Source organism: Octopus bimaculoides, chromosome 5, assembly GCF_046866305.1.
Source record: "Octopus bimaculoides isolate indiv1 chromosome 5, ASM4686630v1, whole genome shotgun sequence".
In the NCBI taxonomy this organism is placed as follows: Eukaryota; Metazoa; Mollusca; class Cephalopoda; order Octopoda; family Octopodidae; genus Octopus; species Octopus bimaculoides.
Window position 1 is genome coordinate 21,911,716 of NC_142932.1, and position 14,986 is coordinate 21,926,701.

General features: G+C 36.0%; 2 protein-coding genes across 8 annotated transcripts in view; one reads left to right on the plus strand and one right to left on the minus strand.

Moving 5' to 3' along the window:
• LOC106881107 (uncharacterized) overlaps positions 1 to 3,695 on the minus strand; it is a 28,495-nt gene extending 24,800 nt beyond the window's left edge. The window contains exon 1 of one of the 7 annotated variants that reach the window (XM_089352091.1): positions 3,364 to 3,695. Coding sequence is in view for 2 of the 7 variants with exons in the window: in XM_014931340.3 (XP_014786826.1) it covers positions 599 to 616 (18 nt within the window). In the remaining 5 variants the exon portion in view is untranslated. Of the gene's footprint in view, positions 1 to 598; positions 1,900 to 1,941; positions 2,018 to 2,812; positions 2,979 to 3,363 lie in introns of those variants that run through there. The other 6 variants (XM_014931344.3, XM_014931343.3, XM_052967891.2 and 3 more) reach the window with 6 other exon arrangements.
• On the plus strand, positions 3,084 to 12,974 carry LOC106881108 (nucleoside diphosphate kinase 5). The gene is made up of 5 exons (XM_014931345.3): positions 3,084 to 3,355; positions 5,330 to 5,535; positions 10,729 to 10,829; positions 11,598 to 11,716; positions 12,885 to 12,974. Exons 1-5 carry the CDS (start codon positions 3,221 to 3,223, stop codon positions 12,945 to 12,947), a joined length of 624 nt encoding a protein of 207 aa, XP_014786831.1. The 5' UTR covers positions 3,084 to 3,220; the 3' UTR covers positions 12,948 to 12,974.
• Positions 12,975 to 14,986: the final 2,012 nt, after the last annotated feature.

Sequence of the window (14,986 nt, forward strand, 5' to 3'; positions counted from 1 at the left end):
ACAATCCCATGGTCAGTCGAAGGGGGTCTCAGCAGTATTATGAGCTTTATTGTCTTTTATTATGCACGTGATCCTCCGCTGTTTAAAGTTCTAAAGAAATTTCGCATCCACCCCCAACGCACACAATATTGTAGTAAAAAGAGGCATTTCACATATCTCATTCTTTAGAATTTAATTGATTAGTTATTAAAACAAACAAAAATTTCGTACGTTTAAGGCAAACCAATTTTTAAAAACATTTATAATTATAAAATTTCATTACAAATGCTGAAGAACGTATTTTCTTCGTTTTCAACTTTTGACAAACTTATAAATTTAAATATAAAAACAAAATACTAAAAAAAATTAAATTTCTAGGAAATTTCACAAGGGAAAGAAATGAAATTTTTTAGTTTTCAATTTCATTTTAAAAACATTAGTTTATTTTTTTTCATGACTTTCGTTCAATTTAAATTCTAACAAAATAATTACAATTATATAAACACAGAAAATGATTTGATACATCTTAAATTTTAGATTTCGAACCTCTAAACGAATACAGCTAGCAAAGAATCCATCCGAATTATTGGTTTCTTTTGATAAATGAAGGAATACTAACCATGAATTGAAACCGCATCGTCGTCACACCTCACAGGGAACTAATTACACTGATCATTTAATCGATTTCCTTTACTTATGCCACAGATTTATGAGACTAACGTCGGAGTTTTCTCATTAGCATCAGCAATGTAAATCAATCTCAGCAAAGATATCTGAGAATTCCATCAGTCAACAAGAGGCCATTCGTATAAATTATTGAAGGAACATAAAGGACAAGATTGGGAACCATGGAAACTAGGAATCGATTACCAATAAAGGATGTCGAGTCATAGACAATCAACTAATTACAGAATAAACTTGTTAGATATTAGAACATTCGTTATAAAATTGCCCTTCTAATATGCAGAAAAGGCAGGCCTATGTAAATAACCAACAAGTCATAATTTATAATTTCCAAAAACTTTGTGTATTGATATTGTTCCTTTTGTTTCCTTTCTGACGAATTTTAAAGCCACGAACATCAGAGAAATGTCATTAATTCCTGATTTAGATACACAATTAACAAAAGTCTACAACTTAATTAACCAGGTCCCTAAGTGAACCGGTGTCGGTAGAAATGTCTTCCTGGAACATAGGGTCGATCGCTGCCACAACAAATTCATGACCCAACGATATAATGGGGTATCCGCGCTTTTACGTTCCTAAATTCAAAATTGGCCTTATATATGTATACATGTATCTATGTATATTTCGTTCCCAAAGAACTGGGGACCAAGAATGAAACACATGCAGATGGAATTTAAGATCGTAAAAGCAGAGGATACCCTAAAAATGTAACAAAATGAACGGACAGAGTCGATAGTCACTGAGAAGGTTGCAAAAAAAAAAACAAAAAAAACAACGAAAGAGCTTTGGCAAAAAAAAAATCGGATATTTAATAAATGAGTGGAATTGAACCAGTGTGTGTGTTAGTTATATTGGCATGATGACTCTCCCTAGACGTAACAAAAAAAATTACCAGATCAATGACATTAATTATGTTAATATTTAGGGAAAGTTCATAAGAGTTAAAAAATAAATTTGGTGTGAGGAAAACATTGCATCTCTCTTCTACAAAACTTTGTTTTTCCCCACGAAATGTCTTCTCTTCCTCCGTAACAAAATAGTTTATTCCACTTCACAAACTTTTCACTATTTGGTTTTCATTATTTGCCGACGACACGGACTGTTACTGGTTGCATTGGATAAATAGTTTCTGATTTAGGCACAAGGCCAGCAATTTTTAGGGAAGGGGTTGGTCGATATCATCGTTCTCAGTACTTAACTGGTACTTTATTTTATTGTCCCCCCCACCCCCCAGGGTGCGAAATGAAAGACAAGGTTAACTTTGACAGGATTTACCTCAGAAACACTTGCATCTATTTACTGATTTCTTTTTTCTTTCCTTCTTTTTATTTCTGCATTTTCATCCTGTTTACTTTTGTACGTTTATAATAATAATTGTCCATTATAAATATTGCATATATATTTAATTTCGCACAATATACATAGTTAAAAACAACTTTTTTGTTGCATAGATTTAAATCTAATTTCGATGTTTTAATAGTCAGAATCAAATACTTTTACTTCTAGGTATTTCAGTTTGACATCCAAAAGTTCATTATCGGCTGTTATTTTACAGGGCTGTAACAGACTTTATACACTGAGTAATGATCAACCCAACAAGGGATCCTGGTAGAAATAACTTAATTTCCCTCAAATCACATCCAACATAACAAGGGAGATGGGGTACCAAACTGTAGTTATGCCTCCTCATCCTACAGTCTCAAAACACGGGACAGTGACATCTGGAATATCTTTGATCATGTTTGTTGGATCAAGACTTTCCTAAGATTAAACAATAACTACATTAATTTAGCAATAAATGCTACTGTAATTTAAACTAAAATCTGTGTATTTGGTGTTGTGACACCATATTCGGTTAACTTGGTGAGTTTGTTTCAATTAAGGAAACTATATATGCTAACAAAATTTAAAATACGTATCAAACTATGATGAAATATGTCCAAAGTCAGAGATACGAAGTTCAAATACAGATTGATATTATTGAGGTAAAAAATATTTGAAATAACTTTTTATCAGGCATATCTTCATTGTTTTAACAGAAAAGTTAAATCTTCGAATTTATAAAATAATATTAAAGCAAAGACAAGTTGTTATTAGATAAGGAAAGAGTAGACAGAAGGTATAATAATGTATAATTGAACTTAACCTGATTTCAGACACCGGCCCCAGGATGGTAGCTGTTACTGTTGGTAGTGTCCATTTATTTATGATAGAGTCAAAACTGACATTTTTCGCTCGCTGCTACGTCATTGCTGTCATAGCAACTACTAACACAACAATGTTGGAAAGAAGGGAACGAATAGTAAATGAATGAGAAAGATAAAGCTGAGGAGAGAGAGAGAAAGACGGGGAGAAAAAGAGAGACAAAGACAAAAGGTTTGAAAGAGAGGGAGGGGAATAGGGGGAGAGAGTGAAAAGGAGAAAGAAAATAAGAGAGCGAGTGTTGAGTAATTTAATGAAAAAGAAAAATATAGAGAAAAGATAGGGATAGTTTGAGAGAGAGAGAGAGAGATTATTGAATATATAGAGCCATAACTGAAATAAAACTTCAACAATGTCTGAAAAATTAAATAGATGCCATCCCAATTCATTTGTTGATAAAACTTTAGCTATTATTAAACCAGAAGCTGTGAAATACGCTGATGTTATAGAAGATATTATTCTACGAACAGGTTTCACTATTATCAATGTAAGTACCTCAAATGTTGCACATATATGTTGATAGTCTCTTCCTTCTGTTTTTGGTTACCAACCACTTCATTGTTTGGTGGTGATGGTATTGGTGGTGGAGTTTTTCAGTAAATATTCTAGGTCAGCCCTTATCCAACAGATCTATAATTTAAGACATTTTAGCCTTGACTATCCGTTGTTTTTATATCGTGGACCATCTTGTTTAAAGTATCCTTCTCATGCGCGATCCTAGGAATTTTTCGAAGTGAGAGCACAAGGTCAGAAGGAATAAAATTCCAGGAGAAAAGAACGCACTTCTTTTCTTGAGGAGGACACGTGCCCCACGGCCCTCCACCTGGGTCCGCCCCTACTTCTCTTTATTAAAGGTGGTAGAGTTTAGATTTAAAGATTTGACTACGATTTTTTGCAGGTCGAGCGATCACTTGCAGGCTCCCCAAGTTTCCATGTCAAAGGCATTTCAAGCAAGACCATCTTGTCTTTTTTATACAACCAGTACTATATTATTGAGGGTGCCACTGGAATTGTTTTGGACAGTAGGATACATTTTAAAAAGAGATTTACCATCTGATTCATGTAGGTTGAATGACTATGTAGAAGCTCCATTATTAACTCATGTTATGGTATTGATTGTGATGTTGTCAATGATGGAGAAATAAGAAGACAATGGTGATGATAGTGGTGGTAGCAGTAGTTTTAATAGTTTCAGTCAGGATGTGGTAGAAAGCCTCAGAATTTTGACGATCCTTATAGAGTCACAAAGTAATTAATTCAAGGCCTGAGAGAGGAAGTGACAAATCAAGAAGAAATGGGTATGTCAAGCCATTTAGCTCTTCTGAACCCCTCATTACCTAGCACAAAGCTGTTTCCCTCTCTACTGCAGCCCCAGTCTGTCAAAATGGATCATAGTTTTGTAAGTCACATGGCGACTTCACTAGTACTGGTGCCATGAAAAAGCATGCAATACACTCTTGTAAAGTGGTTGGCATTAGGAAGGGTATGCAGCTATAGAAAACATGTCAAAGCAGATACTGGAGCCTGTCAAAACGTCCAACCCATGCCAGCATGTAAGACATATATTAAAAGATGACAATGAGGATGATAATGAATTTTATCAACATGCAACCTCCTCTTTAACATATAAATAACCCTCAAGTTTAACACCACCACTTGATTGTTGGAAAGCTTGGATCACAACTCTGGTTCTCTTCCTATCTATGATTTTTTTACACACATTGATCTTTAGATGCATATTTTAAGCTGCAGCAGCATCAGTGTCACCTGAGTGAGAGAGAGGTAGTAGTACTAGTTATAGAGCATGGTACTGCCTCTCCTCTCATCTCCTGATTAACTTATTAAAGGAAATGCTACTCACTGCCCACCCAACGTACATATATCACCAACTACCTGCTCAAGAATAAGCCATATCAACGTTAACTAATGTGGCAAACTAGCAAAACTACTGCAGTGTCCAAAAAAATCCTTTGCAGTATTTCAAATCCTACTGAGGTCAGCTTTGTCTTTCTTCCCTTAACTGGCACTTTGTCAGTTATGATGACAAGAGTTCCAGTTGATCCGATCCACAAAACAGCCAGCTCATAAAATCAGTGTGCAAGTGGCTGAGCACTCTACAGACACACTTACTCTTAACGTAGATCTTAGGGAGATTCAGCGTGATACAGAATGTGACTAGGCCAGTCCTTTGAGTTACGGGTACAACTCATTTTTGCAAGCTGAGTGGACTGGAGCAACGTAAAATAAAGTATCCTGCTCACAGACACAGCATGTCTGGGAATCAAACTCACAATCATGAGCCAATTACCATAACCACTAAGCTACATGCCTTCCCTTTGGTGTCAGTAAAGTAAAGTAGCCGTCATATACTGATGTTAGTAGAATTGACTAATCTTCTCCTTTCAAAATTGCAGGCCATGTGCCTAAATCAGAGACTATTATCTCAACTTATTTCTTTCAGAGACGCCGTGTTCACATGACACCAGAACAAGCCAGTGACTTCTATAGTGAACATTTTGGTAAGATGTTCTTCACCAAACTGGTGGAATATATGAGCCAGGGACCCATTATCTGCCTTATAATAGCAAGGGACAATGCTTTAACTACTTGGGAGGAGCTGATGGGGCCTACAAATACATTCGTTGCACGAGAAACCTATCCAGATAGGTAGAAACTATTATTATTATTCTTTCATGTATTTCATCATTTAATATTGTCTTAAATGTTTTGGGCCCTTGTGGTCAATAAAACAAATTATTATTATCATTATCATTATTATTATTATCATTATCATTATTATTATTATTATTATTGAGTGAGAGAGCAAAGCATGCCATCAAAGTGACACTGGGGTAAAACATACGAAGCCCATTTACCCATCATGACTACCCATCTGATAAGGGTACACCAAGCACATGTATTACTCTTGTTTGTCCCTCCTAAAGGTTACTATATTCGGCCTTTGGTGCTCTAATATCTTGTCTGTCTGGTAGTTAAAGTCCCAGAGGATCTTTGTCTTCCCCTTTTTGTCTATTACCTTTCCTGGTGTATGTTGGTACCAAGCACCTGTAACCTCATGTTCATACTTACAACATAGTGGTCAGCGGAGGTTTTAGGCTAACTTGTCATGTCTACGCTTGTACTCTTTCTGCACAAGACTTTCACAAGCACTAACCATGTGAGTCACGCTTTTGACCCTATCTTCACTTTCTTCATTTTCTATACCCATGGTTATTTTGTTGTTACTGGCACAATCATTAGCATGCTGGGCAAAATGCTAAGTAGCATTTTGTCCATCTTTATGTTCTAAGTTCAAATTCCACCAAGGTTGACTTTGCCTTTCATCCCTTTGGAGTCAAAGAAATAAGTGTCAGTCAAGCACTGGGTTCGATGTAATTGACTTACCCCTCCCCCAAAATTTCAGGCCTTGTGCCTATAATAGAAAGGATTATTATTATTATTAATCTTATTATCATTTGTTGTTGGATTTTGACAAGAAAGTCACATTTCATGGTGGCTCAGTCAATTTTCTGAAAATGTCATCATTTTTGCTTGCCTGGAAATCTGCTCTTACTCTTTCCTTTTGTGAATTGCACTGCAGAGTTCACCCACATCTCTTTGGTGTGATTTTCCTTTTTGCCTGACTCAACCCTTTCAAAGGAATCATCTATTTCAAATTTGGGTTCTCTAAACTTCATAATTCCTTTAAAATATATCTGTACCAAGAGAGTATATACATAAGAAAAAAAAAATGAATTCATCGTCATTAAGAGCCCAATTAATAATGTCGTTGAACTCCAATGTTATTACATTGCAGTAAATCAAAGTTGAATCAACTTCTATCTATGTATATAATCAGCTAAAACAATCTTTTACAGCAACATATTTAGAATAAAAAGCAGAAAAGCATAAATTTCACATATATCATCATCATCATCATCGTTTAACGTCCGCTTTCCATGCTAGCATGGGTTGGACGATTTGACTGAGGACTGGTGAAACCAGATGGCTACACCAGGCTCCAATCTGATTTGGCAGAGTTTCTACAGCTGGATACCCTTCCTAACGCCAACCACTCGGAGAGTGTAGTGGGTGCTTTTACGTACCACCAGCATGAAGACCAGTTAGGCGGTACTGGCAACAGCCACGCTCAAAATGGTGTATTTTATGTGCCACCTGTAGAGGAGCCAGTCCAGCGGCACTGGCGACGATCTCGCTCGAATTTAGTTCGATTTCGATTTCACTTGCCTCAACAAGTCTTTGCAAGCGGAGTTTAGTGTCCAATGAGCATCATTAAATCCATAATTACATAATTAAGATACATAAATAATTTATGTAAATTAAATTAATTTAAAAGCAATGTTTACACAGATCATCAGGAGTACTACATAATGCTTTAGGTAAAAATTGCTTTCAAATTCATTTAATTTAAATTAATTGTATGTCTTGGTTGCATAATTATGAAATTAATGATATTTATGCTGCTGAAACAACTGTTGAGCAAAATTAAATAATGAACTATGTATGAAATTCATGCTTTTCTGCTTCTTATTTTAAATATAATCTTACTCTTTACTCTTTTACTTGTTTCAGTCATTTGACTGTGGCCATGCTGGAGCACCGCCTTTTAGTCAAGCAAATCGACCCCAGGACTTATTCTTTGGAAGCCTAGTACTTATTCTATCGGTGTCTTTTGCCGAACTGCTAAGTTACGGTGACGTAAACACACCAGCATCGTTTGTCAAGCGATGCTGGGAGGACAAACACAGACACACAAACATATACACACATATACATATATATATATATATATATATATATACATATATACGATGGGCTTCTTTCAGTTTCCGTCTACCAAATCCACTCACAAGGCTTTGGTCGGCCCGAGGCTATAGTAGAAGACACTTGCCCAAGGTGCCACACAGTGGGAATGAACCTGGAACCATGTGGTTGGTAAGCAAGCTACTTACCACACAGCCACTCCTGCGCCTATATGTTTATTAATAAAAAGAAAAAAAAAACAGAGATCCCCATAAAAAGAATAATAATGTTCATGGAGAAAAGTGAGATAGAGGAAGTGAATGAGAAAAGAGACATTAGATGTGAAGAAAAAACGCTGAGAAAATGGGACTCACACACACACACATACAGACACACACACGCATGCATGCATGCACACACACATACATACACACACACACACACATATATCATTATTATCACCATTTCTTTCTCATAACAATTGAAATTATTGGACTCTTCCACAAACCTTTCTTATCAACAAATTGTTGCTAATGGGAGACCATCACCAGATTTTTACCTTGTCAATTAAATCAGCTCTTATGCAAGACCTTACAAAAACCTATTCTTCTTTACAATAGGTACTGCTCTAGAAATTATAGTATCATAGTTGCTCTTGCTGCTGCTGCTGTTGTTGTTGTTGTTGTTGTTGTTGTTGTTGTTACAATTGATTTAATTGCAGGCTGAGAGTTGATTGGCCATCTAGGTGTGAAGTATATACCCATTGTTCTATATTGACTTTTCAGTATTCAGCTGATGAACCATCTGTGACCATCCCATTTTTATTCAGGTTTAGTGTATCTAGAAATAGTTTATTCATGTGTTCTTGATTTTTTGAAGACAATAGGCTGTGATTTAAGGGAGGTTAAGGGACCACATACAAGCTCTGTTGATGATTTCGTGTTGTGGTTTAGTCCCTGGTTAGCTCTGAATGTTCCAGCTGTGATCTTTCTCTCTTTATTTAGATATAGTGTCTTGGACCACATTTAAAAAAATAGTAGGATGTCATTTGAGGGAGATTTGGTTTCTATTTCTAACAAGTATTGGTGGTGGAGTTAAGAAGCTTGTTTCCCAATCATGTTGTTCTGGGTTCAGTCCCACTGTGTAGCTCCTTGGGCAAGTGTTCTCTATTATAACCTCAAGCTGACCAAAGCCTTGTGGATGAGTTCACTAGATGGAAAATGAAAGACGCCCATCATTTATGTGGCACCATCACCAGCAGAGCCACCAAGTAACTTGCAAGGCAAGGAATTTTCAGGGTGGTGCCCCAGTATGATTGCAGTCTAGTGACTGAAACAAATAAAAGAAAAGATTCAGTTTTCAATGCTTGCACAGGTCAGACAGTATTTGGAGGTAGATATTCTACAGCTTGATGTCCTTCTTGTAACCAACCCTTATCTGTTTCCAAGTAAGGTAATATTTGTCCATAGCCAGACATATTTTGTGGGAGACTGGAAAGGAACAGCATCCAATCTACACTGTGAAATGGTTGGCATTTGGAACAGCATCCAGCTGTAAAAACCATGCCAAAACTGACCTCACTTGTGCTGGTGCCATGTGAAAAGCACTCTACAGGGTGGTTGGTTTTAGAAAGGGCATCTAGGTGTAAAAACCAGCTAGATGTTTGGTGTAGTCTTCTACCTGGCCAGCCCCTGTTAAACCACCCAACCCATGCCAGCATGGAAGATGATTAAATGATGATATGATGATGATGATGATGATGTGTATATATATATATATATATATATATATATATATATATATATATATATATATATATATATATGTATGTATATATACACACACATATATATACTCTTTACTCTTTTACTTGTTTCAGTCTTTTGACTGTGGCCATGCTGGAGCACCGCCTTTAGTCGAGCAAATCGACCCCAGGACTTATTCTTTAGAAGCCTAGTACTTATTCTATTGGTCTCTATTGCCGAACTGCTAAGTTACGGGGACATAAACACACCAGCATCGGTTGTCAAGCGATGTTGGGGGGACAAACACAGACACACAAACACATATATATATATATATATATATATATATATATATATATATATATATATATATATACATATATACGACGGGCTTCTTTCAGTTTACGTCTACCAAATCCACTCACAAGGCTTTGGTCGGCCCGAGGCTATAGAAGACACTTGCCCAAGATGCCACGCAGTGGGACTGAACCCAGACCATGTGGTTGCTAAGCAAGCTACTTACCACACAGCCACTCCTACGCCTATATATGTATACACTCCTACGCCTATATATGTATACACACACACACATATACATATAGTTGTATATATATGTATATGTGTGTGTTTGTATATCCTTATTTGCCATCATGTGATGATTGTAAACAAACATCGCTGTCATACAAGCGATGTTGTTTGTTTCCAGTCTTCCACAAAATATACGTCTTGCCATGGGGAAATACAACCTTCTTTGGAACCAGGTGAGGGTTGGTAACAGGGAGGGCATCCGGCTGTAGAATATTCGCCTCCAAATACTGTCTGACCTGTGCAAGCATTGAAAAATTTGTTTCAGTCACTAGATTGCGGCCATGCTAGGGTACCACCCTGAAAAACTTTTAGTTCAATGAATTGAACTCAGTATTATCTTTTTTTTAAAGCCTGGTATTTATTCTATTGGTCCCTTTTGCCAAACTGCTAAGTTACAGGGATGTAAACACACCAATGTTGGTTGTCAAGCAGTGGTGGGGAAGGGACACACACACACACCAGGGTACTTTTAGTTTCTGTCTACCAAATCCACTCACAAGGCTTTGGTCAGCCTGAGGCTAAGTAAAAGATACTTGCCCAAAGTGCCACACAGTGAGACTGAACCCAGAACCATGTGGTTGAGAAGCAGACTTTTTACCATGTAGCCATGTCTGCACCATGCCTGGCTGTTAAAAAATGATGATGAGTGTAATTTCATAGTTGTTTAGCCATTGCCTCACCAAACCTCCTTTTGTTTTTGAATAATTTCTTCATGTGTAGAATGATAGTTGATAATCACATAACCTTTTATTCTGCTCCCCAGCATCCGTGCAGTCTATGGCACTGATGACATGCAAAATGCTGTCCATGGCAGTGAGAACATTACATGTGCCGAGAAAGAAATAAAATTCTTTTTTCCAGATAGTAAGTTGCTTCTTTTTGTGGATTTGTTTTTTTCTCGCACTCTCTCTCTCTCTCTCTCTCTCTTTTTTTTTTTTTTTTTGCTTTGAGTGAAGTATGATTCTAAGGGGTATGAATGCCACCCATTGAACTTGCACCAAATCTTGATTTCGTAAACATGTGAATAGAAGCATGTGTACATAATCATTCAGCCTACTAGAAATCACAACTTGCCATCTTTAGAATGGGCAGGGCACACTAGATATTTGTCTGGCTTTCTGCAATATATCCCCATTAAGTCTGTCTATCTAAAATCCATAAAACTTCATTACAATGTTTATTCCATGTTACTGCTTATGCAATGTATTCTCATATATATAATGGTGCATTCTCATCTTTCTTAGTATCTCTCTCACTCCCTCTCTATTACAACTCCATCTAACCATTTTTTCCCAATTTTTGTACTGTTACTGTTTATATTTCTTTTCCTTTTTTCTTTCTTTATTTGTTCCTCTTTTTCCATTTTTATTTTTGGATATCAGATAAACAGATATGTATACACCAACATTATATAAATGTTACATATGATTGATTTTAACGATGTTAATTTTATATCATTAGGGATTTCTCATATTGTTTTTGTTTGTTCTGTTTTATGCCATGCTTAACAGTATGAAGTATAAAATAGAATTTAATGTATTATGGTGAGATGTTCTTATTTTATCTCACCATTCTAAAGAGATTTCCACATCGTTTAGGCTGACTGTTATAAATATGAGAATTTTTCTACAGGCATTCCTGACAATTTGCTGTCTCCTGGAGCAATGGATAATTATATGTCAAAATTTATAAACCCAACCTTATTAAAAGGACTGACACAATTGTGTAAGGTGAAACACGTGGATCCTATAGTAAGTAGCTTATTTCATTTCATTCTTTCTTTTCACTTAATAATACATACATTCTTAAGATGCTTGCTTCCCAACTTCTTGGTTCAGTCCCACTGCTTGGCACCTTAGGTAAGTGTCTTCTACTATAGCCTCAGGCTGACCAAAGCCTTATGAGTGGATTTGGTAGACGGAAACTGGAAGAAGCCCATCACATATATATATATATCCGTATATATAATATTATGTTTTAAAAAGTATGGCCTATTTACGGAGTACTCATAGAGAGCCAATGTGAAAAAATACAGAGTAGAGAAAATTGAAAATGCAAATGATAGGCAGTTATTCAGATTCTTGAATGCATAAATGAAGATATTCAAAGTAGTTGAATCATATATATTTATGCATATCAACATAAATCATGCATGTACAGGAGTAAAGATTCTCCAAGGGTAGAAAGAATAAAACCAAAAATACATATAGATATAGAAGAAATATAAAAATATACAAAAATACATATAAAATTACCTATAAATAAAATTTACATGTAAGGAGTTATGCCTAATAAATATAGGAGGTGCAAAATGAATGAGGGGTTGATAAATATAGGAATAAAAACGTTGACTTTTAAAATGGCAAACTGCTTAAATTATCTAAAAATCACTTATGCATATAGGATATAAGATAGAAATAACACCAGATATCAAGGTTAAGAAAAAACATAAATAAAATAGGACCCCAAAATAGTAGGGTGTTCTATCTATGGTTGTTTCAGGGGCATAGTTTCTTATGACCAGAGGCACTTTCTGATGCAACATCCTGTTTCCAATGGGCTGAAGTTTACATAACACCAATGCTCTTCATGTGGCATCTTAGTTTTAGGATTTCAATTCTTTTGTGGTGGGCGGGTCTTCTTGAGTACTGCAATGTGCCATATATCTTGATCCTCTGTCACCTCTTTTGTAAGGCTCAGCATTTTGAGATTGGCCTTCAGTACTTTGTCCCATGTCTTCCTGGGTCTCCCTCTTCCACAACTTCCCTCCACTTCCTCCTCCATCATCATCATAACAACAATGGTATTTATTAAGTGAAATGAACATTGTTAGTACCATGCTTTACCATTTTTGCTTATTAAAATAATAATGAAACAATCAATATGTTATACTAATCTTTTATTGATTTATGATTTCAGACTTGGCTTGCTGACTGGCTCACTGAAAACAATCCCAACAAGCCACAAGTGAAATACAATTAGATGATAATAATAAACATCTCAAATTCATTCATGTAGTTTGTTGTTTCTCCAAACATCCACAACAGCCAGTCTTTTGATGTAAGGGAGTGGTTAGATCCCTGATGAACGTAGGGTTTCTCACTGCCAGCCAAAATGTTACTATCATCACATCATTGTGTCCACTTAGTTGTCAGTATTGTGTTAGGTACAACACATTGGTATAAGAAGCAGAAGCATAGCATAGAAAACAAGTGTTTAGTTAGCTTTCAGTGCTAAGTTCACTTTTTCCTGTAGGACTGAAGAGTATATTTGGATATCAATCCAATGTCAGATTTTACTGACACTTGCATGGCTGTGTCATTAAGAAGTTTGCTTCCCAACCACATGACTTTCAGGTTCAGTCCCACTGTGTGGCACTTTAGGCAAGCATCTTTTATTATAACTTTGAACCATGAGTGGATTTAGTAGATGGAAGCCAAAAAAAGCCTGTTATATATGTATGTGTATATATATATATAAGCAATGATAGATCGTTGACCAAACACCATTCAATTTTTTTTTCTCTGTGTTTTTCTCCTTGCTTTCTCCATATTCTTTCTGTTGAAGAGTGTAGCTCGAAATGTTAAAGACTTTCTCTATTCCCGAGCGTCAACCTAATACATCCTTTTGTTGTTTACACCACCTGTCCTCGTCTGTTGTTTTTTTTCGTACGTTCTCCCATATATATATATATATATATATATATATATATATGTGTGTGTGTGTGTGTGTGTGTGTCTCCTCTTGATCTTGCATAAGATGTGTATTACTGTCATATAAGCAGTGCCATTCATTTCCAGCATTCTGTATAAACATGTCTGGATACAGAAAAATATCACCTTGCTTGGAAATAGGTGAGGATTAATAACAGGAAGGGTATCCAGCTGTAGAAAATCTGCCTCAGCGAACTCTGTTTGAGCCATGCAAGCATTAAAACAATGATGATGAGAAGGAAGATGGTGATGATTATGATTTCAGATAGTCTTGTTATTTGTTATGTCCAAACTAAAATTCTTCTGCATCTGATGATAAAGCTAAAATTCTTCTGCATCTGATGGCTATTTGTTATGTGCAAGTTAAAATTCTTCTGCATCTAGAAGCGCTGTGTGTTCCACCCACACTTAAGAAAATTTCTCAAACACTCTATCACGACAAACCAAACTACATCTCTACATTTCTTCTCTTCCTCACATTTCCACTTCATGCACTTGGCTTACTTCCCACTCTCCAATCTTGGACAATCTACTTCATAGTACTTGCCTACGTCAACTTATGTGGATAATTGGTTCCAAGATATGCGAGTTAACTCAAAAAACAATGTAACACTAAAAAAATATTATTAAAAGTTTATTAGCTTATATGTTTCAATAAATGATTTGTATGTATTCTCATGTTTTTTATTTAATTTTCTACTTCAACTTTAGCTTTTGATTTTTTTGAAAACATTAAAAAAAATTTTTTTAAATCTAGCAATGACCAAAGTTGTTAGTAAGAAAGAAGATAAAACTCTCTTTCCATCTGGTAAATAGACCCGCTCAATATGTAGGAAAGGAGTTGGAAGAAATTCCACTCACTGTACCCAGTGTAAACTATGGACATATAAGAGGTACAGTGGAATCACAGATAGATTAACAGATAAAGTTGTCTTTGTATGTGGTAGATGTGCAGAAACAATAAGCACTAAGAGCACACAGGACTTAGATTCCAGTCCACTCAGCTGGTAAAAATGAGTAGTACTTGTATTTCAAAAGACCAACATTGTCACATTCTGTGTCATACTGAATCTTTCTGAGAACTACGTTAAGGTCTTTGGAGTGATCAGCCACTTGCATGTTAAGACCCATGCCAAATCAGATTGGAACCTAGTGCAGTTCCCCAGCTAACTAGTTTTCAGTCAAACTGTCCAACTCATGCCGGCAAGGAAAATGGATGATAAAGGATGATGATAATGATATACTGAGAGAGAGAGAGAGAGAGAGAGAGAGAGAGTACAAAGAAACTAAAATTTCTGAAAACCAATG

Bases quoted from the DNA above. Each gene is read 5' to 3' on its own strand.
- LOC106881108 (XM_014931345.3), top strand. From the start codon at position 3,221: ATGTCTGAAAAATTAAATAGATGCCATCCCAATTCATTTGTTGATAAA. The intron at 5,536-10,728 runs GTAGAAACTATT...TCTGCTCCCCAG, and splicing joins CGAGAAACCTATCCAGATAG to CATCCGTGCAGTCTATGGCA. The intron at 10,830-11,597 runs GTAAGTTGCTTC...ATTTTTCTACAG, and splicing joins AAAATTCTTTTTTCCAGATA to GCATTCCTGACAATTTGCTG.